General features: G+C 34.9%; 2 protein-coding genes across 6 annotated transcripts in view; one reads left to right on the top strand and one right to left on the bottom strand.

The window, feature by feature from the left end:
- The window catches only part of PREPL (prolyl endopeptidase like), a 35,390-nt gene extending 12,619 nt beyond the window's left edge, over positions 1-22,771 (top strand). For all 4 annotated transcript variants that reach the window (XM_036223996.1, XM_036223995.1, XM_036223997.1 and 1 more), the window contains 13 exons: positions 928-1,050; positions 2,507-2,573; positions 3,147-3,353; positions 4,344-4,479; positions 8,644-8,860; positions 9,439-9,624; positions 14,205-14,402; positions 16,597-16,772; positions 18,168-18,384; positions 19,570-19,719; positions 20,096-20,219; positions 21,076-21,149; positions 21,514-22,771. In XM_036223996.1, the coding sequence (XP_036079889.1) occupies positions 928-1,050; positions 2,507-2,573; positions 3,147-3,353; positions 4,344-4,479; positions 8,644-8,860; positions 9,439-9,624; positions 14,205-14,402; positions 16,597-16,772; positions 18,168-18,384; positions 19,570-19,719; positions 20,096-20,219; positions 21,076-21,149; positions 21,514-21,603 (1,965 nt within the window). In that variant the 3' untranslated portion in view covers positions 21,604-22,771. The remainder of the gene's footprint in view (positions 1-927; positions 1,051-2,506; positions 2,574-3,146; positions 3,354-4,343; positions 4,480-8,643; positions 8,861-9,438; positions 9,625-14,204; positions 14,403-16,596; positions 16,773-18,167; positions 18,385-19,569; positions 19,720-20,095; positions 20,220-21,075; positions 21,150-21,513) is intronic.
- The window catches only part of SLC3A1 (solute carrier family 3 member 1), a 43,987-nt gene continuing 39,919 nt past the window's right edge, over positions 21,662-25,729 (bottom strand). For both annotated transcript variants that reach the window (XM_016142216.2, XM_036223999.1), the window contains one exon: positions 21,662-22,762. In XM_016142216.2, coding sequence (XP_015997702.2) covers positions 22,322-22,762 — 441 coding nt within the window. In that variant the 3' untranslated portion in view covers positions 21,662-22,321. The remainder of the gene's footprint in view (positions 22,763-25,729) is intronic.

Genomic DNA, 25,729 nt, shown 5'->3' with positions numbered 1-25,729 from the left:
GGCCCCTCTGGCACAAATCACTGTACAGTTGTTGTCTTTGGCAGAAAGCTGATGATGAAATCTTGGCTAGAATTCTTTTGCCTAAACAAGGCAAACATGTAGAGTGTTGAATTATTGAACCCTTTTTTTATTTGACAACTGAGGTTTTGCCTTTTCTAAATTTTAATCATTTATATGGTATTTATGTGCTTACCAGAGGTCAACTAAAGCTCTTAGCTTATTAGATACTCCCAATACGATAGAGCGCTTTTTAAACTTTCATTTATATCTCTATTCATGTTCATTATTTTTCCATTTTTCCCTGTTCTTTCTTTTATAAGGTGAATATGTTATTTTTTCCTTAAACTCAAAGAAAAATTCTATTTTATAAAGCACTAATTCACCTTTTGATCTTATAAACAGTTCTATTTGGGGGATTCTTTACTCCTACAAGAGAAGGAAATTATGACTTATAAAGATATAAAATAGGACAAAGAAACTCTTGCTGTGAATAAAATAAGTGAACATTTATTAATAAGGATAATGCCTTCCTCTCATTATTTCTTGCCTTTTAAAGAGGTATTTTAGTACTTTATAAAACTCACTAGACCTTTTTCTACCTTTCACCCCTAATTTATTAAGTATGTAAACATTCATAGGATATCCTTTATTGCTTAATTTTCTATAAACCTTTCCCATAGTATTTCTGAACATTCTCCAGTACTTCTTGGTACTTCTGCATCTTAAGAACTTATCCATTTAAATTAATAGTATAGCTATCGAGTATCTACCTTATTTTCTTTGTTTACATTTTTAAATGAAAAAGAGACCATTTATTACACTTAAACAGCATTTAAGATCTGTGAAATGCATAGCATATGATAGGTATAAACCTAACATTGTTGTACTTACATGAAATTATGTTCATACAAATAAAAATTTTTCCAGGAATTTCTGCCTACTAAACAAGAAAACGAAAAATCCCTTTCAGAAAACATGGATGCATTTGAAAAAGTGAGACCAAAATTAGAAACACAGCCACAAGAAGAATATGAAATCATCAATGCAGAGGTAGGATATCATATGACTTTTTTTCAAATCTGATATTACTAGTCAGAATGTAAATGAAATACCTTGTGATTTATAGACATAACCCCACATCAAAATTAGACTGCTTCTGGCCTTTAAAATACGCTAAAAAACTTAAAGAACGAAGAATTAACAAAGTGTAATCCTTAAAATAAATGATAAAGATCAAAACCAAGGTGAATTTTCAAGTGTATTCTGTTACTTACGGTTTTTGGAAACAGCCAATTCTGTTTGAAATTTTTAAAAATAATTCCCGAGGACGCGTTCACATGAAACATTCATGTTTCTTTATTATTTGTAAAGTCTTTGATTGCTCTATCTATACTTTTTTTATATAAAAAGAAATTCACTTAAGTAATGTAATATCATGAAAGCTAAGTATTTCTTTGACTATTCTGTGATTACCACAGTCATAAATATTCGATTGAAACAGATTTAACATGAATGTTAAAAATTTTTCAGTTAAATTGGAAAACAGAACCACAATTTATAAATGAATCGCATAAAGTGGAAGTAACAGTAGGTTAAGAGTCAGAAATTCAAGATTCAAATTATGCCACTATCAGGTAATAAGTATGTCTTAAGCTACCTGAAATCATGTCAATCAATCAGTTGCATTTAATTATGTAGGTGTTAAACAAGAGCATTATTCACATACTGGTAACACCCGTTCTCTCAATTTTAAATTGTCTGTATCTGTCACCCCACGGAGGATGTGATACTTTGTGTAAAATCAAACCAGGACCATGAACAACTAGTTGGTGGTGACAGCATATTTTAGAGGAAAGAATTGCAAAGTTATTGACTGGATTTTCAGCCCAGTCTGAGCCAAAGTTTCTCCGTTTGCATAATTTTGGATTATCTTAAAGATGCCACTTGAGGATGTGGTTGCATAGTGTAGCGGTTAGCACATCTGCTTTACACGCAGAAGGTCCTGGGTTTGCGCTCCAGTGGAGCCACAGTCCATGGTCTGCAGCCTGGTTAATACTTGAATGGGAGACTACCTAGGAAGACCAGGTGCTGTAGGCATAAATAATAATAATAATAATAATTTTTTAAAAAGATGCCACTTGATCTCTGTTAATTGGATCCCACTGTAGAGATTTCACATGTTCCCAAAATATAGCTCAAGTGCTCTGTACAGTCATGAGAACCAATATAGCTTTCATTATGTGTTCTCTTTGTCGCCTTTTCCATTTATGTATAAAAAACTCCTTCAGTGATTGTGAACATATGAAAACTGGTTCTTAACCACTATGTTGTAAAAAGTGATCCTTAAGTGTTCATTCATAGACTTCAACAGGTCTGCTTTCTAAAAAGGTCTCATTTTTTTTTTATCTTGGCTAGCCAGACCATTAAAGAGTTAATTAAATCATGTTTCATTTATTAAATGAATTATTTTATTATTAAGAAACCATTTGATTCTTTTCATTGTCAGGTTAAACATGGTGGTTTTGTTTATTATCAAGAAGGTTGCTGCTTGGTTCGTTCCAAAGATGAAGAAGGTATTCCACAGTTTTTCCTTTTAACATACTGTGATTTTTCAGACTTCACATTTTTCAAAGGAAATTTGAAATTAAATTCTCAAGGGTATAGAAAAAAGTTTTTATATTATATCTGAATTTTCTTTTTCAATGACTAGTTTTTAAGATCTGGGTTTGGTTAAGATACAGTTAACAGCTATACTCAAAAGCTTTGACAGGGAGACTAGAGATGAGAACCAGCATTTTTTGAGCATCTGCTATATCCTAGGTACTGTGCTAGGTAGCTTTTTTACATAGATTATCCAGTGTCATTTACATTGTCTTACTTTCTAGGTTCTATATGAGCTATAAATACTAGACTGTCACTGTATCAAATAATATCACATAGGTTGATGCACAGTATGATATTGAATAGCATAGGATAATATTAAATAACTAATTCCAGTTTCTGTGTAAATCAAGCTGCCATCAATGCTGATGGAAGCCAGAAGATAGCTTCTTATAGAAGAGGAATGCTAATTTAAAATATTGAAATACAACTTAAAATTTTTTTAAGTACATCTTATGGCATTATCTCTCTCATCCGTTATGCAGCAGACAATGATAATTATGAAGTTTTGTTCAATTTGGAGGAACTTAAATTAGACCAGCCGTTCATTGATAGTATCAGAGTTGCTCCTGATGAAAAGTATGTAGCCGCCAAGATAAGAACGGAAGATTCTGAAGCATCTACCTGCATAGTTGTGAAGCTCAGTGATCAGCCTTTATTGGAAGCTTCTTTTCCAAATGTGTCCAGTTTTGGTAAGCCGCCAACCAAAACAGTCTTCTATGTTGAAAAGTCAAGAGTAAGAGAATTGTTTACAGTTGTGATACATTTTATTTGCCCATGTGAGTAAATAAGAAGATTAGTGCCTGATCACTTTATCCCCATGGATTCCATACCTTCCTATGTGCCCCTTATTCAGGAGATTTTCCTTTCTTTAATTATATACATCCAATAGGAAGTTGCCCAAGGTCACTACTGAGAGCAGCTTCGGAACATGTTGAACTAACTTATTCATCAATAGAAATTGTGATATTTTTACTTATAGAACTAACTTTAAATTTTATCATTTATCATTGAGTAATACATATGTTCATACTCTATCCCCCTTTTTCATTTTCCGACATAGATTTTCCCATTTTTTAATAACTAAATGCTTATAGAATTAATTGAAATTATACTCTAATTGATTCTAAGACATACATTGTACATTTTAACCTCTTTAAATTTAGGATGCATATTATATAATAATGTCTTACGGTCTTGTCAGCCTGGTGGCAGTCATGATGTAATTGTGTGAAAACCCCCGATGACGGCCCTGGTAAGATCAAGAAAACACCAGCATGAAACTATACTTGGTAGTTTAAGACATCCTGTGGCTTGAAGGCAGACAGAAAACATTTATGCATGAGGAAAATGACCGATGATTTGTTCTGATTTAAAGTTAGAGGTTGTAGATTTAAACATAAATCATCCTCTGAAAGCAAATACTGACTTTTCCAAAATCCTTCCTAAATATTGAACATTCAGCTCCTATTTAGAAACTTGAAAGCCCTAAGATTGGTAAGCACTTATTTTATTCTTTGTATATAGTTTAAGTACAGTCAAAACTATGTTAGATTTAGATTTCCAGGGATAAACTTGCACATCTCTTCTCTTTGGCACTCCAAATTTGAATGCACTGTGCCTTTTTTTTTTTTTAACTGTAAGTGGGTGTCTATATATAATTCTTTAATTATTTTTTTCAGAATGGGTAAAGGATGAAGAAGAGGAAGATGTTTTATTCTACACCTTCCAGAGGAACCTTCGCTGTCATGATGTATATCGAGCCACTTTTGGTGATAACAAACGTAATGAACGTTTTTACACAGAAAAAGACCCAAGGTACTAGAATAATACAATTAAATCTTTTTCTCCAGAGTATTTCTCCTATTATCTAAAATGTTACTCTTGGCTGACTTAAAATGTTGATTTTGGCTAGAGCAGATAAAATAAAGCTAAGATGAGCATTATCATTCTTTTATAAGTTGTTTAGATTCCAAATTGGAGTCTAGTTACATCCAAACTCCAGAGTGAATACAAATGAATCATTAGACTGCAAATGATGAGTTACTAACATTCTCTCTGAACTACGACATGTGAGAGGAGTTGTTAATTAAACATTTAATAGGGTTGTCATAGCAAATATAAATCTCTTATAAGTCATAACCCTAGATACTATGGTGTCAGTTGTACAGAATTCAGTGTTCATTTCATATAGATTATCTGAATTTTAAATTGCTTTGCTTTTTGAGCCATGGTGGTCATTGATCTTTAAATTTACTTTTCCAAGCACTTTGATAATTCCTCCTTAGAGCTAATTATCTTTACTTCCTTGTAATCTCCAGGACTCATGCCTTATTTTACCACTTAACCAAGCTTGGAAGGAAATGATAGTAAGTTTATCTGGCAAAATCTCTTAACTGTTATCCAGATACACTTTTCCAAATGATTTATGAGAAATTTTTTCTTAACACAGAGTCATGTCACACCATTCATCATTTAACACTATAGTTTGGACAATATCTAAACAGATATTGCTGGGGGGAAAAATAGGATTTAACACCATATAAATCTATAGCAGCAAAGTGAATACCCAAAACAAGAAAATTAACCCTTCATTTCCTAAAATGCTAGTGCTGACAAGGACCTTAAAGAAAATCCTACACAACCCCCAGTTTTTATTAATAATTTGACTTCTGGAGAAATTACATTATTCTAGCCTGCAGAACTAATGTTCTCAGTCCAGTAATACAGTCATTGCTTTTCTTCTAGTGATGATTATTGTAGTGAGAAATCACCAAATCTGTTCACATGATTCATATGTTAAGCTAGCAATTTAGTATGTTCTATCAATGACTTTAATTCTATCAATGATTCATAATCATGAATCATTTTCCATCTGGTGCATAAAGCTCAAAATTGAAAAAACAAAACAAAAAAATTCAAAACTGGCCCAGTGAGCTATACCCTTGAATAAGGTACTTGCTTGCCATGCACTGTTACTGTCCAAAGTTCTAAGATTAAGTTGTCATACATATATTTAAGATTCTTGGAAAGTATCTGGCATCTAGCATACTTTTTCTTTCCTATAAGGAATGGATGGACCATATGTCTTTCCTATTTCATTTATTTCAAGGTACTTTCTGTTTTCATTTTGACTTCTTTTGACCCATTGGTTGTTTAGTAGGAGTGTATTTTTTAATTTCCATATATTTGTGAATTTTCCAGTTTTCTTTTTTTTAAGACTTGTTTTGTACCCTAACGTATGATCTGTCATGGAGAATATTCCCTAAACACTTGAGAAGAATGTGTTCTGTTGCTGTTGAATGGAATGTTCTGTATATGTCCTTTTGTTAGTTCCATTTGTTCTAAAGTATAATTCAAGTCCCATGTTCCTTATTGAATTTCTGCCTGGATGATCTACCCATTGTTGGAAGTAGAGTATTGAAGTTCTCAACCTTTAATGTATTGTTGTCTACTTTTCCCTTCACATCTGTTAATATTTGCCTTATATATTTGAGTGTTCTAATGTTGAGTGCATATGTATTTATGATTATCATATCCTCTTGAATTAACCCCTTATTATGTAATGGCCTTTTTTAATCTCTTGTTACTGCTTTTGAGTTAAGATCTATTTTGGCTTATATAAGTATAGCTACCCCTGCTCTCTTGATTCCCACTTGCATGGAATGCCTTTTTTCATCCCTTCACTTCGAGCCTGTGTGTGTCCTTGAAGCCTAAGTGAGTCTTATAAGCAGCATGTAGTTGGGTCTTTTTTTTTTTTTTTTTTAAATCAATTCAGCCATTCTGTGCCTTTCGATTGGAGAATTTAATCATTTTACATTTAGAGTAATATTTGATAGGTAAGGACTCACTAATACCATATTATGAATGTTCTCTGGATGTTTTGTGGTTCCCATGTTCCTTTCTTTCTCACTGTCTTCTTTTATGAATTGATGATTTTGCATAGTGGTATGGTTTGATTCCTTTCCCTTCATGTTTTGTATATCTGCTGTAGGTTTTTGCTTTGTGGTTACCATGACTTCTTTTTCTAAGAAATCTATCACTATAGAGCCACTTGTGTTCTCACTTTCCTATAGCCATATTTCTGCCAAATAATTGACCAAGTAATTTATCTTTTGATTACCTGTTTCATCATCAAACCAAAATAAATAAAAACAGCAAAGGAAGTGTTAAAAATAAAGAGCAAAGTAGGGTAGGGGACTTTCACTGCAACCGAATATGAAAACAAATGAAGCTACAACAGTTAAAGTACTACAATCTGACAGATTAGTAGAGACGAGAATACACCCTAGTACGTATAAAAACTTACTATACGGTAAAAGATGCCTCACAAACTAATGGAAAGTAAATGGATGTTATCTATTTTTTAATGCTATGAGAAGTATTGACTATTTGGATAAAAATAATTTTCATCACTTCATACGTCAGCATACATTCCTACAAGATTTTAAAAATCTTTGATAAAAATAAAACCATCAAAAAAAGAAACTAGATTATAATCTAAGTATTTTACTCAACTTAATATTTCCAGAGCATGAAATCAATAGAATAAATTACAAAGGGTGGTTAATGCCAATATTCTTGATTACCTAAAATATTAAACATTAAGTCAGAAATCATTGTAAGCAAACTTAAATCTAGATGACAAAATGGGGGGAGGTATTTTAAACAAAAAGACAAGTCTATATCCTTAATTTACAAAGAAATGTTTATAGACCAGTAATATAAAGTAAATCACCAAGTTTAAAATGGACACAGACACATCGTAGAAGAAATAAAATTGACAAACATGGCACTATTATCCAATACAGAGGAATTTTACCAAAATGTTAGCTATGCTAATCGCTGGATAGTAGGATTCCTTCTTTGTAGTTTTTATTAGTATAAACTAATTTGTAATAAGAAAATATGTAAATAATATTTAAAGCCATCCATTGTGTCAGTGTGAATTAGTACAAGGCTCTTAAGATATTATTTGATTATATTTATCAAGAATCATAAAAATAATCATTAAATTATTATTTCCATTCCTAAGAATTTATCCAAAGGAAATAATTATAAAGATAAGGGAGGGGGAAACTATCTTCATGAACATAAAATGAAACATTAAAATATAAAATTTTAAGAATTACTATTATTTTAACCTGATAGAATATTAGGTAGCTATTTAAAATAATGATCATAAAGACTGTGTAACTAATATGAGGGGAGATATTGGTATAATCTGAAGGAAAATATGCAGAATCCAAAATTGTATCTGTATTTTAATTACATCTATTTTAAGACATGAATGAAATACAAATAAACCTTAGAAGAATGAAATAGAAAAATTAAAATTATGTTAATTTTTTAAATGTTAAGTTAGTGGGATTGTGAGGGTTTTTCTCCCTATTGTTGTTTTGTTGTAAAAACTAGGAGAAAAGAAAAAAAGGAAATTCAACATGTATACAGAGGGAAAACAAAGTAAACTCCTGTGTCCTTTTTCTTTTATATAATTATGTATCTCCTCTAGAGAGTTTATTTCCACTTCTTAGGGAAATCCCTATAACCTATTAATGTCATTGAGAATTAGATGATATCTGTACTTGACCTTGAAATGCATTCAAAAAAAGATGGATTGATGATGAATAGATATGTGATAAAGAATATGTATAGCAAAATGTTAGTAATGATTGAATCTCAGTGATGAGTATATGACTATTTATCTTATGTTCGTTTCAACTCTTCTGCATGTTTGAAAAATGTTCATAATAAAAAGTTAGAGAAAAATTACTTCGAATTTTTTTGAAGGGGAATGAGAAAAAGAATAGTATTTTAGTTTACTAGCAAAACGCACTAGGGAGTTTTTATTTTCTGTATGCATTATAAATGAACATACATACTGACCATCTGTGAGATATTGTAATTAACAAGGTAGCATGCATTTGAATTAATGGATATTCATCTCTTTCTTTCTCTCACTGTGTGTGTGTGTCTGTGTAGCTATTTTGTTTTCCTTTATCTTACAAAAGACAGTCGTTTCCTCACCATAAATATCATGAACAAGACTACATCTGAAGTGTGGTTGATAGATGGCCTAAGCCCTTGGGATCCACCAGTACTTATCCAGAAGCGAATACATGGGGTTCTTTACTACGTTGAACACAGAGATGATGAATTGTACATCCTCACTAATGTTGGCGAGCCTACAGAATTCAAGGTGATCCTGTATTCTCCTTATCCCCATTTGGGCTGTTAAGAAGTGTCATACTTCCATCAGCAACATTTTTTGCTCTAAGAGTTCATTGTTTTGTAAGCTTTTGGTAAAATGTAGAAATTGATGGTATACTTTCCTATGCATAACCAATCCCATTTCTCTTCCCTTAAAGCTAATACCTCTATTTTAAATGAAACACTCTGTCCTGATTATATCTGTTATCAAAGCCAAACTTAGTGACTTAAAAAGCTTTTGTAAATTTGTGATTTTGTGAGTTAGCAATTTGTATTGCTTTCAGGTAAGCACTTCTTCTGCTAGTCTGAACAAGGTTCCCTGAAGCTTCCACAGTCAGCTGGCTGTGAGTGGCCTCACTCGAGTGTCCTTTGGTTAGCTATAGACTAAGCACTGGGCCACCCAGCAGGGTGGCCTGGGCTTGTTCATATGGTGATGGTCACACTTCAGCCCTGATGGAGTTACTCCCATCAGCTCTTCATAAGGTCTCATTTTCAGTGTTTTCATCTGTGGATTTTGTGGTCCTCATGTTCTGTTACCTAGATCTCTTCTAACTTTGTTCCACACAGCTAATGAGAACAGCAGCTGATACACCTGCTATTATGAATTGGGATTTATTTTTCACAATGAAGAGAAATACCAAAGTTGTAGACATGGACATGTTTAAGGATCACTGTGTTCTATTCCTGAAGCACAGCAATCTGCTTTATGTTAATGTGATTGGTCTGGCTGATGATTCAGTTCGGTCTCTAAAGGTATGTTTAATTATCAAAAGACAATACTGTTAATCAAAATACATGCAGTTTAGCTTAACTAGAACATCAAATATTGAATAATGTACTTTTTCTTAAAAGGAATTTAATTTAAATGGAATTTAGCATAGTGGGTCTTTATCAGATTTAGAAGGTGTATCTGTAAATTACTTAGAGGACCTTGCTTTTAATGGAGATTTTCTTAAAATATTGTCTTACTAGCGTGAACTTTAGAAGTAAAGTGCCATTATGTCTTTTTCTATGTATCTCTACGTATCACATATTTCTACAACTTTAGATATAGCAATAACGCAGGCAAACTTGGCAACTAGTGCCCAACCACTGCCCATTGCTCCCGTCCCATACCCACAGTAGGGACAGTAGTCGTGCCCCACTATGTTTCTGCCACTGCATGCTTGTGTGTGCATCATCTCTCTGCCAGTTTTCTTACCCATAGGGGATCAGGGAGGGTGAACTTTGGTTTCTGTTCAATAAGGAGGCAGCAGTGGTCTCCAATGCAACACAGCTGTGATGGAGGCACATCTGCCTGGCAGGATGACTCACTGATACTGCCTGTGGCTGCCAGAAAGATAATCTGCCTCTACAAGTGAACTTGCAAAGGCATCCTTATCGCCCAGTTCTGAAGCAGCGTTAACATGTGAATTCAGATAACAGGCACTGAAGGGAAGAGGAGAGGCCTCCATTTTGCTTAATATGGAAAGATTTGTGGAGCCAATTGACCAGCTAACATAGACCACTTAGTACCTCCCTAACTCCAGGATTGTCACGATTTCTGTAAAATGCAATTCCAGTAAATTCACTGGATGATTATTGAACTTCTATGTGCCAAGTACTGTATTGGGCAGCCAGAAGTGGAAAGACAGCAAGACAAAATATCTGGCCTTAATGAGGATACAGTTTATCACAAGATTAGACTAGTACACAAAAATTAAGTATGAAGTATATCTAAATAAGTAGTAGTAAAAATGAAGGTGATAAAAAATTACTATTAGGATACCATAGTAATCATCGTTATAGGCAAGATCCACCAATGGATGCTAAAATTAGTGGGTATAAATTTAAGGATAAATAGGTTATTTTCCTAGTCTTCACAAGAGGACTAGTATCGACCACAAAATATTAATTACAAGAAGAAAAATAGTCACTTTACAGTGAAAAACCTAGCAAGAGTTCAAGGTTGACATCACTAGTAATAGGATCTGTTAACATGATATTCTTGCTAAAATGTATAACTTCAATTTATGAAGAAACATCAGACAAATCCAGATAGAAAGACATTCCACCAAATAATTGCCCCCTATTCAAAATGACCTCAAGGTCCAGGAAAGACTGTTGAACTTTTAAATTGGAAGAGCAGGAGTAGATACAATAGCTAAATACAGTGTGGAATCCTACAATGGATCCCAGGACAGAAAAAGGACATTAATGGAAATGTATATAGGTGAAATATGAATAAAGTCTATAGTTAATAGTAAAAAATAATAGTAACAATAAAATAAATAAGTCGTATCAAAAACACAAAATGTGCTGTGGGACCCAAAGCAGAAGAGAGGGCCCAGGAAAGCTTTTATCGGGGAAGTAGAATTTCAGATAAACTAAAGAGAATAGATAGGGTTTTGATGTGTATCGAGGGGAATGGTATTCTAGGATGAGAAAGTCTTTCAAATGAAGCTCTAAGCTAGAGAAGTTTAGAAAATGTTCAGGAAACTGCCAGTAATTCCATTTTATTGAAGCAGAATAAATTTCTGGGAGATGAAGCTATGATTTGCCGTTCTTTGTCAGGTTGATGAACTTATGCATAAATTATGAAAAGGGAGAACAACTGAAATTTAGGGGAAGGGGAATGATTTGAGGACTCAAGTTACACTTCATGCGGCTACCCGACAGCCTGGTAGGGTCCACTGAAGCAACAAAAGATAAGGGGCAGGGAAGTTAGATTTGAGTTTGTCGTAGTGGTATAAATAAGAACTAACAAGGGCCTCAAACAACCAAAATTTTCTAGCTACATCATAAAATCAAGTTATCAAATGTAATGTTTACTGTTTCAGAAGACTATATAAGAATCCTAAAACAAAATTGGTGATTTTACTTTAGCGAACTTCTTATTGCTTTCATCTACTGGATTCAAAGTGTCTTTTCCTTTCCTAATTTGCGAAATTCAGATATCTTTAATTGGGAAACTGACAGAACATCTATTCTTATTGTGCTCTATAGGAATAGAGATGAGATGCATTTAGTACAACAAAATTCAAGAAAATTAGGACTTCACGAGTTTATTATGCTATAAGATTTGACTTTCTAAGTAAATATGACTTTTTTGTAAGTATTCTATTTCTAAAGATATACCCTAGTTTCCATGGTTTTAACTTTTATTAAAACAAACATCATGCCATTCTATATCCTTTATCTCTTTATTCCCCCACCCTTTCCAACCTGTAGTATTTATTATGCTTTCCATAATGTTCGAAGTCATCGTCACATGGAGTGAGATACTGTGTTATATACCAAGTGCTACTGAAAGAGAATTTTACATATCAGAGCCTTTTCATGAACTGTACAGCACTGACTAATATGCATAGACAATGCCATATACAAAGGACAAAATTTTTAAGCCAAATTATAAATGGATTATAAAGTATTTCTCTTGTACCATCTCTGCCCAGTGGGCACTTGACCGAAAGATATTTTTAAAGTCAATCTCAGCAATAGAAATGTAATATTTGCCTCCTATCATTGGTCATCATGTCATCAGTATTTCCTGGTAATATTTTTTCCTCTACAAAAAGAAGTTATGATAGTTTAATTGATTACAACATTTAATTTAATTGGGAAATTTTTTGCTTTGTGCTGTTATCAGTTCATTTGGAAGAATCTGCATACTTGGGCCGATTTTCTTTCAGTATTTACATCTTCATTCTTTCAACGAAATGACTGTGATTTGCTGGTAGGATCCTGAACCTGTTCAAGTATCTAAGGAATATCTGCATATCACCACGCCAGCTTACAATTATTCTTATATTCTGTCCATTAATATACATGCAGGCTTATCTCTAAGAAATGTGACTTAAGATATCCTTAATATTTATTTCTGCATCAGCTGAACAAACTTTAAAAAGTCTATAGCCTGGGCACAGTTTTTGTTATGATTAAAACTTTAACCATGGTCCCAGTAGTTTAAGGAATACACCCAAAAGACTTTTTGATTTATTGTAATCCACTTGATCTAAAACTGAAACAGCTTACTACATGGGTCACATGGAAATTGTTTTAAACTCTCACAAAATGGCTGAAACCCTTGCGCGTCTGTGGGCAGAGGAGCCCGGTAGCCTCAGTCCGAGGCCTGGTTACAAGGTTAGCAGTGTTTCTTTGTTTCCCGCTAAGGTCTCAGTTCGTTCCCCTTAGTTATGCTACCAGGTTTCCCAACTTTCACAATTACATTTTTCTTTCCAGTTATGGCTTGCATTTAAACAAATTATGCTTGAGAATAATCCTCAGTCTGAGGAGAATAAATTAGGAGCTCTTTTAAAGAAATACTGCAAATGAATGTCCTTATTAGTGTTTCAGGCAAATAGATTCTTTGGATTAATTACAAGAAATTTGCTCTGTGAACGTAAGTTCTTTGGCTGTAGTTTCTACAGGTTAAACGGTGCACACTGTATGCACCCATACCCCACCTACCCTTTCTGAATAGTGCCACCGGTGACTTTGCTGTGCCAAGACCTCTGATTTTCTAAGGAATTTGCTCTTTCTACAATTACTTAGGAAAAGAAAGGCAATTTTCTTTTAATGTTCTGACTCTCAGTACTATTTCTAACACACTGTCAGCCTGCTTACGAGTTCTTTAAAAGGTGTAAGAAGGATGTTAGTGGAAGGCTGGAAGCTGGACCCTGCTGCTCTGAGAGAATAAATTTTGATTCCTTTCCTTTTTTCTTAAAGTTAAGAATCTTAATCATAATAGCTCTGAGTCTCTCGGAGTGGATGTGCTGGGCAAGGTTTTGTTCTGCACAATGGTTAGCCTGGGAGCTAAAGTTAGAAACAAATTGTAAATGCTTTAGTGCTGCTGAGCCGGTTTGTAGCCCTGGAATAATAACTGTCATCACTGTGGCTGTCCAGGCAGCAGAGTGTGGGCTGGTGGGTAAATTATTAAAAACACATGTCAGAGATTTCACGTTCTATAAGAACAGAGATCTTGGAGATGTCACTCACTTCTGGAATTACTATTTGATTTGCTCTTATTATTAACCATGTTGCTATTATTTTATGGCCCAAGTTTAGACCCCCAAAAGAAACTTTTTTATTAAAGGAGACTTAATGTAAATCCAGAATCATGATAAACCATTTTCCTATAACTTTTTCTCATTTTATTGGTCATTAGTGTAATTTTGTTTATTACTTGAAGTATATTTTGTCATACTGAAGTAATTCTTAAATGAAGCGTTTTGTGGTAATAGAGAAAAAGAAACTTGATGTGCACTTCATCTTATTTGGAGCAGACCAAGAAACTTAATTCATGATACTTAGTGTCCAGATAAAGAGTAAAACTACCTGTTTTATTTCTTTAGCTCCCTCCTTGGGCCTGTGGATTCATAATGGATACAAATTCAGACCCAAAGAACTGTCCCTTTCAGCTTTGCTCTCCAATACGTCCCCCAAAATATTACACATATAAGTTTGCTGAAGGCAAACTGTTTGAAGAAACTGGACATGAAGACCCAATCACAAAGACTAGTCGTGTGTTACGTCTAGAAGCCAAAAGCAAGGTAAGTCTGAAATCTCCAGCCCCATTTATTGAAAGCATACTATTTGTCAAGTATTGTGTAGTTGCTGGTATTACATTAGCACAGTATCATAAAGTGGATCTCACATACCACAGTAAGACCCAGCTGATTTTAGGGGATATATGGATTTGTTTAAACTTTAATACTCATGTATTTATTTTAACATGGACTAGAAAATTTATAACTAGCCCTTTATTTCACCTGTCTTTTATATTTAAACTTTAAAAGTTGATTTAAAGAAAAAACAGTCAAAGTTGGTATGCAGTTATAACAACAAAGTGATAAGCAGTTGACTACAGTGAACTAGATTGATATAGTCCCTGCTCTCATGGAACTTAAGTCTAGTGAGGAAGATGACAGATGAAGAAGTAATTAGTAACGTCTTGATTGCTATACAGTGGAAACAGCAAAGGGACCTTACCAGGTATGGAGAGAAGTAGTATCTCAGGGGAGGCCTTAAGGATACTAAACAGTTAAGATAGAAAAGGGGCAGGAGGATTCCATTTTGTGCAGAGGCTCTGAATTGAGGAAGAAATGGTGCATTCGGGAAGTATAAAGGAAGACAATGTAGCCAAAGGATAGAGTGAAAGAGGAAAGATTGGCCAGGGGGAAGGGGGTGGCAGAGGTTGTAAGGAGTAGAAAAAAATTGCGTGAGTGAGGAACAAATTAATGTATAAACTGGCCTTGAAATTAAGGAATTTTCAGACCTTAATATATTATACATCAGGTAATTTCATGTGCTAACAAAGAGTGAATTGAGACATAAGCCTTTTTTTCTTATTAATTTTTTCTGTAGTTCATTGATTGTCTTTAAGCAAATATTTAATACTTAAAAAGGATTACATGCTTGATAGAACAAATGCAAAAACATAGAACGTATGAAGTTTAAATGGCTACTTTTCAGTCCCATTTGCTATACCTCTTAGAAGAAAATCATTGTTAACCATTTAGTGTATCACCTTCCAGATTTTTGTGTTTTGTCAATAAAATATGTATGTGTAGGCTTTGTTTTGTGTTACAAACATGGGATTTATACTGGGCTATCAAATGTTGTCATTATACCCTCAATGGAAAGATCAGTGAAGCTTAGTTCTTGGAGAGCCAAGGGACTCTTTGCACATTAGAGGAGAAGGAAGCACCTGCTGATGGAACCGGTTGTAACTTGCGGCACTTGTGCACTGCTGGTGAATTCTGTGACCCCGCCACCGCAGGACGGCGACCATCCTCACCTCTTCCTTTTCAGAAGTATTTAACCAGCAAGTATTTCTGTGCTTGTTATATTGAAGTTGGAGAGGAGGCAAGGAGATGAAAAGAACAAGGTTATCTTATAAGAATGAGTCGTACTGAGAAGTGAAAATTCAGTCACACTGTCGTAGCAAGTTATGTAAAGAATAATGAGAGGAAGAGTCCCTCCTTATTAGATCACACTCTGGTGCCCAGAGTGAAGTTTTCAACATGAGAATAAAAAAAATAGGGAGAGTGGCTTGGTTAAATTCTTTTCCTTATGTAAAACATGCTATTTCATTATTTTCTTTAAGCGGAGTGAGAACCAACTTTCCTACCCTTTTTCTGTGAAAGAATTCAGATTAATCTCATCTGTCCAGAGTGTGCCTCTTTTCAGTCATTTGGGATTGACAGATGTGAACTACATTAGGGAGCAGTTACCTGCCCTACAAGTAATTTATAAAACTTACTTTTAAACCTTTTTAAAATAAAGTTAAATGAGCCTTTGAAGAAGATGTAGGTGGGTATCAGGTCAGTGTGAGATTTCAGGTACTAATAGTTGAGAATTCTGACTATAGAGGACAGAAATTGAGCTGCTAAAACTTCTTTAAAAACGAAAACTTCTTTAACATATTTGTAAATATTCAAAGATGAGAAATGCCAGTATGTAGCTCAGGTATAGGAAAAATGCCATGCTAGTATGTCTAACCTTAATAGGTATTTGGGCTCGTCCTGAAAGAAAAAAAATTACAGTAAAACTAGGTAGTGAAGAACTCTTTAATTATAGTAGGTCAGCAAAGTAACTGAAAATAAGTACCATGATGGATTTTTTGAGACCATAACTCTTTGTCTTAAATGAAGTTTCTGCTCAACATCAATAAGCAGCACTTAAAATTGGGGATAAAACTGTTTTAAAAGATTCTTTACATGCATAGTAAATCTTCATTTCCAGGATGGAAAATTAGTGCCAATGACCATTTTCCACAAAACGGATTCTGAGGACTTGCAGAAGAAACCTCTCTTGGTACATGTGTACGGAGCTTATGGCATGGATTTGAAAATGAATTTCAGGCCTGAAAGGCGGGTGTTGGTGGACGATGGATGGATATTAGCATATTGCCATGTTCGGTGAGTCGGCACATTTTGCCTAGCACATGAATGCTGGAGCCCTGTGACAGGTGTCCAGAATAACAGTATATCAGGGAGCAGAAGTTAATTTTTTTTATTTGTATTATTGAATTTAGGTATTCCCAAACCTGTGCTGGCTGAATGATTTGATGACATTAGTTGATCCAAAAGCAAAAGGGTAGATTTTTAGGATTTTTAGACTAGTGCCAATCTCAACTTACTAACTTTATTATTTCCATTTCATTCTCCTGAGTTTAGGTTTTTCTAAAATAGCCTCTTAAGCTGGACTTTCTTTCCACTCTAACTTCTATTCTATTTTAGCTGTTTTCAAGAAGCACACATGATTCCATTTCTACTTAAAATCCTCCACCACTTCCCTGTCTCCACAATAAAATTCAGATTTCTCAGTATTGTATTTAACACCCTAGTGATCCGACTTATCTCTGTAATGGCATCTGTCATCCCTTCCCAATCACCTCCTGCGCTCTAGCCATACACATCCTACACATCCAGCCTAGCTACATCCTTTCAGTGACAAGTTCTTTTTCCTCTGTGCCCTTGTACATGCTGTGTCTTGATGCCTTCCTTTTCTTTGCCCTCTGAGAATTCATATTCTTCCCTCAAGACTCTGCTTGGGTATATCTCTATCTTAAGCATTTGTGTTCCTGACTTGTACATACCCTTAACCCAAAAGGTGGATTATTTTTTTTATCTGCTTCTGTGATACCTTAATACGCTTATGTTATAGTAGCAGCCACATTGCTTGGTAGCTGTTTTCTTTCCCCCCAAAATTATAACCATCTTCAAGGCAGGGGAATTTTGCTTATTTATGTGTTTTTAAGGCCTGTATTTAGCACAGTGCCTGGTAAATAGTAAGCAGGTACTCGAAACATATTTTTTGAGTAAATTTTTGATTGTCTATATCACGTGTTGGCAAACTTTCTCTCCAAAACAGGAGTCCCCAACCCCTGGGCTGCAGACTGGTAAGGGTCCATGGCCTGTTAGGAACCAGGCCGCACAGCAGGAGGTGAGCAGTGGGCCAGCAAACAAAGCTTCATCTGTATTTGCAGCCGCTCCCCAGCGCTAGCATCACAGCCTCAGCTCCACCTCAGATCGCCAGGCATTAGAGTTTCATAAGAGCTCCGGTACCTGGTGCCAAAAAGGTTAGGGACCGCTGCTCTAAAGAACTAAAGCTTAAGGCCACATAATGGCCTCTGCTTCATATCCTGGTTGGTTGTTTTGTCTCCCAACCTTTAAAAATGTAAAAACCGTTTTTAGCTTGAGGACCATATAGAAACAGGCCTATGGGTAGATTTGGCCCATAGGCTATAGTTTGCTGACCCTGTATCATTAATATTTTTTTCCCACTGAAACTGTTTTGCCCTTTAATTTCAGGGGTGGTGGTGAATTAGGCCTCCAGTGGCATGCTGATGGCCGTCTAACTAAAAAACTCCATGGCCTTGCTGACCTAGAGGCTTGTATTAAGACACTTCATGGCCAAGGCTTTTCTCAGCCAAGTCTAACAGCCCTGACTGCTTTCAGTGCTGGAGGGGTGCTTGTGGGAGCATTGTGTAATTTTAATCCAGACCTCTTGAGAGCTGTGACTTTGGAGGTGAGTACCTTGTCTCTTTACAGAATGGGGAGGAGTAAAGCCATAGGTTGCTCTAAGAATAAATTTATGTTGCAGTCTTACTTTAGCATATGAGTATAACGAAGCTTTTAAATTTTAAACACAGAATTTAGCTCAGGGAGAACTTCTTATTTTAATCCAACTGCTTACCCTTTAGTCTTCCCCGACAGTGTTATTTACCGGTGAAGGATATTAATCGACTATTCCTACTGATCATCTTTTATTTGTAAGAACATTTAGAGTTGGTAGAAAAGAGACAAAGTATATATGGTCATCAGTTCCATAAGTCAGGCAGAGCACGCTGACTCTGGGTCACACACAATTTTTTACTCTCTTGCCTGTCAACATTTCAGTCTCGGATTTAGGGGCGGGCTCCCTATTTTTAGATATTCCATTCTTAATGGTCTTTAGGGGTAATTTTTGTCTAATTGAAATATCTTGCCCTGTTCTGAAAAGGCTCTACAGTCTTTTACTGGTGTCCAAAATTATGAAGTTATAGCAGCTCATTTTTACCTCCATCATTTTCCTGCTTCCTGGTTAGATACTGTAGAAAACATAATGACTGGAATGAACACAGTAAATTATTTTCAGATTTTTTTTTTTTTGAGCCTGTGGGATAAATATAAACTGTAGGTTTGTATTAAGTAAATATTTGTTAAATAATCCTGATCTGTAAATCTATTTTTTAAATAGAAATACTGAATATAGAGGGGGAAAAAAAACTATGCACAAAAACAATGGTAGAAGTATTTACAATATAAAAAATGCAACTAACCTTTAACATTCCTATGAATAGTGCACAAGAGTTTCAACATCCTTGCCAGCACTTATTTCATAATAACTATCCAAATAGATATGAGGTGGTAGTATTTATTACTTGTATTTAATATATAATAAGAAAGGCACAAAAATTGTGAAATTAGAACATAAAAACTTTCTTTTTTAAACAAATGACATTGAAGGGGTTGAACGCCTTAAAATCTAGTTATAATTCAGAAGCCCAGGTTAAGAACTAAATAATTAGTCTGGCCCCTGGGAGCCCACATGGCTTCTTGAGCTTCATTTTCTCATGTCAGCCTATATATAATCATAAAGTATATTTTTCTGAAACTCATTTTACTAACTTATAGGTCAAAGTTTAAGTTTCTTTGGCTTTTTTTTTTTTAGGCACCTTTCTTGGATGTTCTCAACACCATGATGGACACTACACTTCCTCTGACATTAGAAGAATTAGAAGAATGGGGGAATCCTTCATCTGATGAGAAACATAAGAACTACATAAAACGTTACTGTCCCTATCAAAATATTAAACCTCAGGTAGTGAAAGTTATGATATTACCATCCAGAAGTATTAGAGAAAATAATCAAAAGGATGCTTACCTGAGCTGAGACAGGAATTCAGTAGGACTTTAGATTGTTTCTACTTATAATACACAAACACCTTGCAGCACTATCTCTGCTCATATTCCATGTTTGTTTGATTAAGGTCATGGTCTCTCTAGTCAAGAAAAGGCTGTACCTGATAACAAGAAGTCTAGTACTGTGATACTAAAGCTCTCTCAGGAATATCAAATAAGGGGAAAACATCAAGCACCTAGGAAAAAAATTGGAAGTAATTATTTTTCATAACCTATAAAGTAGAAGGGGACCATAAGGAATAATATAAATTCTTCGTACATTGATTTTCTTGCAGCATTACCCTGCAATTCACATCACAGCTTATGAAAATGATGAACGGGTGCCTCTGAAAGGAATTGTAAACTATACTGAGAAACTCAAGGAAGCTATTGCAGAGCATGCTAAGAACACCGGTGAAGGTAGGAGACCACCTGGAAGCAGGGAACGGAGTCTATTGGACTGTTACCTTTAGCATACTGCTCAGACTAATACATTTTATGTACAGACCAAATCATCTGCCCATGATTTTGGACGAATTATTTTTCCTATGTTGATTACCCATTGAAACATATAATAGTAACTATAACTACCTTGCCTCTTTTTCAGAGAACAGTATGTAATAAGGTAGGCGAGGCACAAAGAAAAAAGTAAATTTGAATATCAACATGTAAATTGGAGCTGTACAGTCATACGACCATTTGTTCATTTAAAAGTATTATAATTAAGCCATTATTCTTGAGAACCTCTGAAAAACAGATTCTGAAGTTTTGTTCTGGAACTTTAAGTGCCCAAACTAGCTACTTTAATTTTCTCTAGATCTTTCAATTCAATTAAACAAGGACTCTGACCTTTTTTTCCTTGCCAAGACATGCCAAGACCTTCCAGACCTCAGGGTAGGAGGGATCCCCATACACGTTTTCAGACAGTCACCCTGTATTCAGCTCTGTGTCTCACTCTCACCCATTGCTGTAGCTGGTATTGCCAGGTCCTAAGACTCAGATCCCACAGGGCCAATTGGCTTCCTCCTAGGTTGCATCCCTCTCCACGTGGCCCTACAGTCTCTTCCATCCAGCTTCCTCAGCCACTGGTCCTCCTGCTTTTCCCTGTTACAGAAATTTTTCTTCTGCTGCTTGTCCCTTCCCCTGTCTTCGTTGTTGGTGGCAGTTTTTGCCTTTTTTCTTCACTACTATTGTAATACAGTACTTGAAGGAGAGAGTAGAAATGGCTCTCAATTGCCCAAAACCTTCTAATTGTTTTATATGTTAACTCTTTCAGGCTATCAGTCCCCCAATATTATTTTAGACATTCAGCCTGGAGGCAATCATGTGATTGAAGATTCTCACAAAAAGGTATGTTATCAAGCTCCCTTCCAATGACAGATCCCCAAGTAGAGATCTGATGTCCTCAACATTTCAGTGGTTGTGGCAGGGTTTGTGACAGCTGCTTCACGGCTGCCAGGTCGTGGCTGAGACCCAAGAGGGGAAGGAAAAACACTGAGTCACTTAAGAGAAAAGGCTCTCTTTAGTGCTCATGAGCTCTGTTAAAGAAAGTAATTGAATCTTATTTGTTGGGAGCCTTCTGCCTCTGTCCCAAATAAAAATACCTCTGCCATAAATTGTCGACTTCAGGGTTAGGTGAAGATGAATAAAAAAGACTTGAACACTGCGGTTTTACTACAAAGGCCTTCTAACTTTTTCAATGTGTTTCTTTTAGATTACAGCCCAAATTAAATTCCTGTACGAGGAACTTGGACTTGACAACACCAGTGTTTTCGAGAATCTTAAGAAATATCTAAAATTCTAAAATGCTATATTTAATGGGAGTTGGAAACACACTGAAATATGTCATATAGTCTTTTGGGTTAGCAAAAGTGAGATTTTTATTTTAAGTTACTAAATAATTTTTTAAAAGTTTCTTCTCCATCCAAATTTTGTTTAGTGTACATCTTGCTTACACTGTTCTGTCCTTGATGTATGTGCCCCCCAACCTAGGAGAGCAGTTTTCTAATCATGCTCCTTACGACATGGAGCAGCGGGGTGAAGGAAGGATTGGTGACAGCAGAACTCTCCCCTCTTCCCATCCAAACAGCTTTGTTTGCCTTTTTTACTGAGATCTTTTTGAACAGTTTACAAATCAGGGTCCTGCCTTCCTGCTAGTGACCATTTTTAGACACTTTGGTGGTACATCATCCTCTGGTTTCTGTGCTTGCATTTTGTGAATAAGAACATTCTTCACATTAAAATTCATTAGGTTTTTCTAATAATCTGTTATGATCATCTCTGTTGATGCTATCTCAGTAAAGTTACAAGTTTCTGCAAGAGATAATTTCCTTTCAGCCTTTTTTTAATCTTTAAAAACATTTGAGAACCGTTCCTAAAAGCAGTGCCATTCAAGCTACAGAAATATCTAATAATTAATGACTGTTGATAAAGTTTACCCAGGAGCGTGGTGTACATGAAGTTACTGCAGATGCTTATAACAGGACAGAAAGCCAGTGTCTTCATCTCTTTTATAGAGGTGTCTAACACAAGCTGTACAGTATGTTTAATACACTGGAGTAGCATGCCCGGTTGGAAACAAAACATCTGTCTCTGAAATCTGTTTGGTGATGAAGGAGATTCTTCGTGTTGTATTCAAGGATGAGTCCTTCTCCCTTGTCCAGTGTAATGGCGTGCGTATCAACTTCACTCCCTTCGCTGGTAGAGTTGGTACTTAACTTTATCCTCGCTCTCGTGGGAATTTTTGAAATCACTTCCTTTAGATTTAGCAGTGAAGATTCTCCAAAATTCAGAATGATGAGAAAGACTCTGTCTGTGCCATCCAGCTCCCTCGTGTACACAACAGAGTGGTTGTCAGTCCTCAAATAGCAGAACCAGCCCCTGCTGAGGAGCAGCTCATTGGCATGAAGCAAACTTAATTCTTGGTATAACTTTAATGCTGATCCGGGTAGAGCATTTTGGACCTGTTTAAATAACAGATGTTTGATTCTAAGAGGTTTTTTAAAGATATTTTTAGTATGAAGAAATTCCCCCAAAAAACTTGCTTCAATTCGGCCCCTTAAAATAACTACTTCTACCAAATCATAAGTATTAATAAGTAGATAAGAATACTTTATTTAACTGCTGATAGAAATTGGCAAATGCAGGATTTCTCCTTGTCCGGAAGTCGCTGCTGTATGGACAGTGCTCTGTGACATCTTTGTCAGAGCTGATGTGGAGACTAAATTTGAGTACACTTTAGGAATCCCAAAACAAATGTCCACATCTAAGTTAATGGATAATTAATAAAATTAACAGATGTTTGATTCTAAGAGGTTTTTTAAAGATATTTTTAGTATCAAGAAATTCCCCCCCAAAAACTTGCTTCGATTCGGCCCCTTAAAATAACTACTTCTACCAAAATCGTTAAGTATTAATAAGTAGATAAGAATACTTTATTTAACTGCTGATAGAAATTGGCAAATGCAGGGTTTCTCCTTGTCCGGAAGTCACTGCAGTATGGACAGTGCTTTGCTACATCTTTGCCAGAGCTGATGTGGAGACTAAATTTGAGTACACTTTAGGAATCCCAAAACAAATGTCCACATCTAAGTTAATGGATAATTAATTTGCCTAAGTAAGTTCTTTTATGCTATATTGTAACTGGCAGAAAAGCAGCCACCATGGCCACAAACTCTGAGAACTTCTGGTGAATTGGGGCCTCTGTGTTCTCTTTTGTAGAATAATGTGTACACACGTATTTCTTGCATAGCTAATGATGAACAGAAAGTTGCTGAAAAGTATGCAAAGCAAAACGCCGTCTAAGTGAAAGTAACTATTATATGTTCACTATATAAACAACAGACATATTTTAATGTTGTATTTCTCTTGCTTTGTTCCCTTTAACATTTCAAGCATCTTCTGTTATCATATAAACTCCATAAATGTCATTTTAATGGCAGAGTAATATTTTGTTGAACGATTGTATTGTACCATACTTAACCATTACCTTTCATTTCAACGTTCAATTTTCTAATATTTTTTCATATTCTTAGTGCCTCCTGCCCATATTTAAATTATTGATTTAGGATATAAATATCAAAGATAATTACTGTGTCAAAGAGTATGGACACTTGATATATAATGCCAAATTATTCTTCATAAGAGCTATTGCTAAATCAGTGATAACGTTCATTTCATTATATTCTTGCCAGCCATGTTGACTGAGTTGGTTTTGGTGGTGGTTGCCTAATGTGTAGTCTTTAATGAATATCTAATGAATGTTTGAGAAAATGTTTATTCTCTATTTACCAAGTACAAAAGTATTTGTGGTGTATGTGTATGACTTGTCAAATTACTATTAACATTTTCTGTAGCCATAGATAATGCATGAAAAAGCATAGTTCAGTGCCACTCACATAAGAAGTGTCCAATAAGTGTTGTTATTTTTGTCTATTTATCACTTTCTGGAAGTATGTTGAAGTGTCTCTCTGTAATTGTGGATTTGTTGTTTCTCTTTGCATTTCTCAGAATACTTTTTTTTAATGTATTTTGAAGTTATTGTTAGATGCGTAGATTCATGGTTTGTAGTGGAATATTCTTTTATCAATTTTTAAAAATTGACCTTTGTCTCATAATGCTTTTCATATTGAATTCTATTTTGTCTGCTATTAAATATTTCCACTCCTGCTTTTTGTAACTTTACTTTTTTAAATATGAAATGCATGTACACAGTATAAAATAAGGTGAACATATAAAATAAAAAGGTTTTCTTCACCATCCCCTAGCTTCCCAGTTCCTCTTTCAGAGATAGATACTGTAACTGTTTATGTCTTTTCAATCATGAAATGATACATCCTGTGCCTATGCAGACATATATAGACATACTTGTTCTTTCTTTACAGAGTGGTATGTTACCATTCTATGCTGTTTTTTATTATTTAGTACATGTTAGAGGTGGTCTTATATCAAAGCACATAGAACCTCCTTCATTCTTTTTAAAAGCATCATATTAGTCCATTGTATAGATTAATCATAATTGATTGAACTGGATTTCTATTGATAAAACATTTAAATCCGAGATATAGATATCTAGGAATGATAGCTATAGTCAGGGGACAAGCTTTCTTTCTGTTAGCATTTGCCTTTGATACCTATATTTTAATTTTGTGTCCTTTTGTTTAGTTGTATCGTGTTAGATTTTGTCTTGATCTTAAGTTTAATCCATTTATATTTTCAATTACCATATTTTATCTTTTATTTATAGTTGCATTTTTTTATTTTATTCCTTTTTAACTTTTTACTGGATCAGTTGGTTTTCTTTATCATATTTTTCCTCCTAACGTTATTTGAAAATTATAGTTATGTCTGTTCTTTTAATAGTTGCCCATTTGAATATTCTATATCTCTTCTTTATCAGCTGTCCCATATGGTAGCCACTAGCTACTGAGCATGCGAAGTGTTGCTAGTGTGACACAAGAACTAAATTTTTAATGCTATTTAATAATCACAGTGTTTAGGAAATTTGCTGAACTCGGCAAACTTGATCATGAGAAAAGAAAATAGTGTAGGCTAAAACCAAAGAGCGTGCTTTTCCAGAACAGCTACTTTTAGGGATTATTCATGTCTTCGGTTTCTTCAGGTAAACATTCTTGCTCCCAAGTCCACATTACCAAAGATCAACTGACTGATTTCCTTCCTTCCTTTTGAGGGGAGGCAAGGAGGAAAAATAGCTGGGCTAGCTGAAACACCTCCATAAAATTTCCTTAATAGCTCAAAGCACTTGGTCATTCCAGTGAAGAGTTGTGTATTCTGTTACGGCATTTCTGTACCAGTTAGTAGTTTCACAAAAACATGACTTCCAAACTCCTTAAAAATGAAAACTACAAGAGAAGTCTATGCACTTAATTTAAGGAGCATCAGTCAAGGTTTTAGACACACTCAGAGTAAGT

The sequence above is a fragment of the Rousettus aegyptiacus genome, unplaced genomic scaffold (assembly GCF_014176215.1).
Source record: "Rousettus aegyptiacus isolate mRouAeg1 unplaced genomic scaffold, mRouAeg1.p scaffold_m13_p_7, whole genome shotgun sequence".
NCBI lineage: Eukaryota > Metazoa > Chordata > Mammalia > Chiroptera > Pteropodidae > Rousettus > Rousettus aegyptiacus.
The sequence above is the reverse complement of the archived record's forward strand: the minus strand, read 5'-3'. Positions and strand labels throughout refer to the sequence as shown.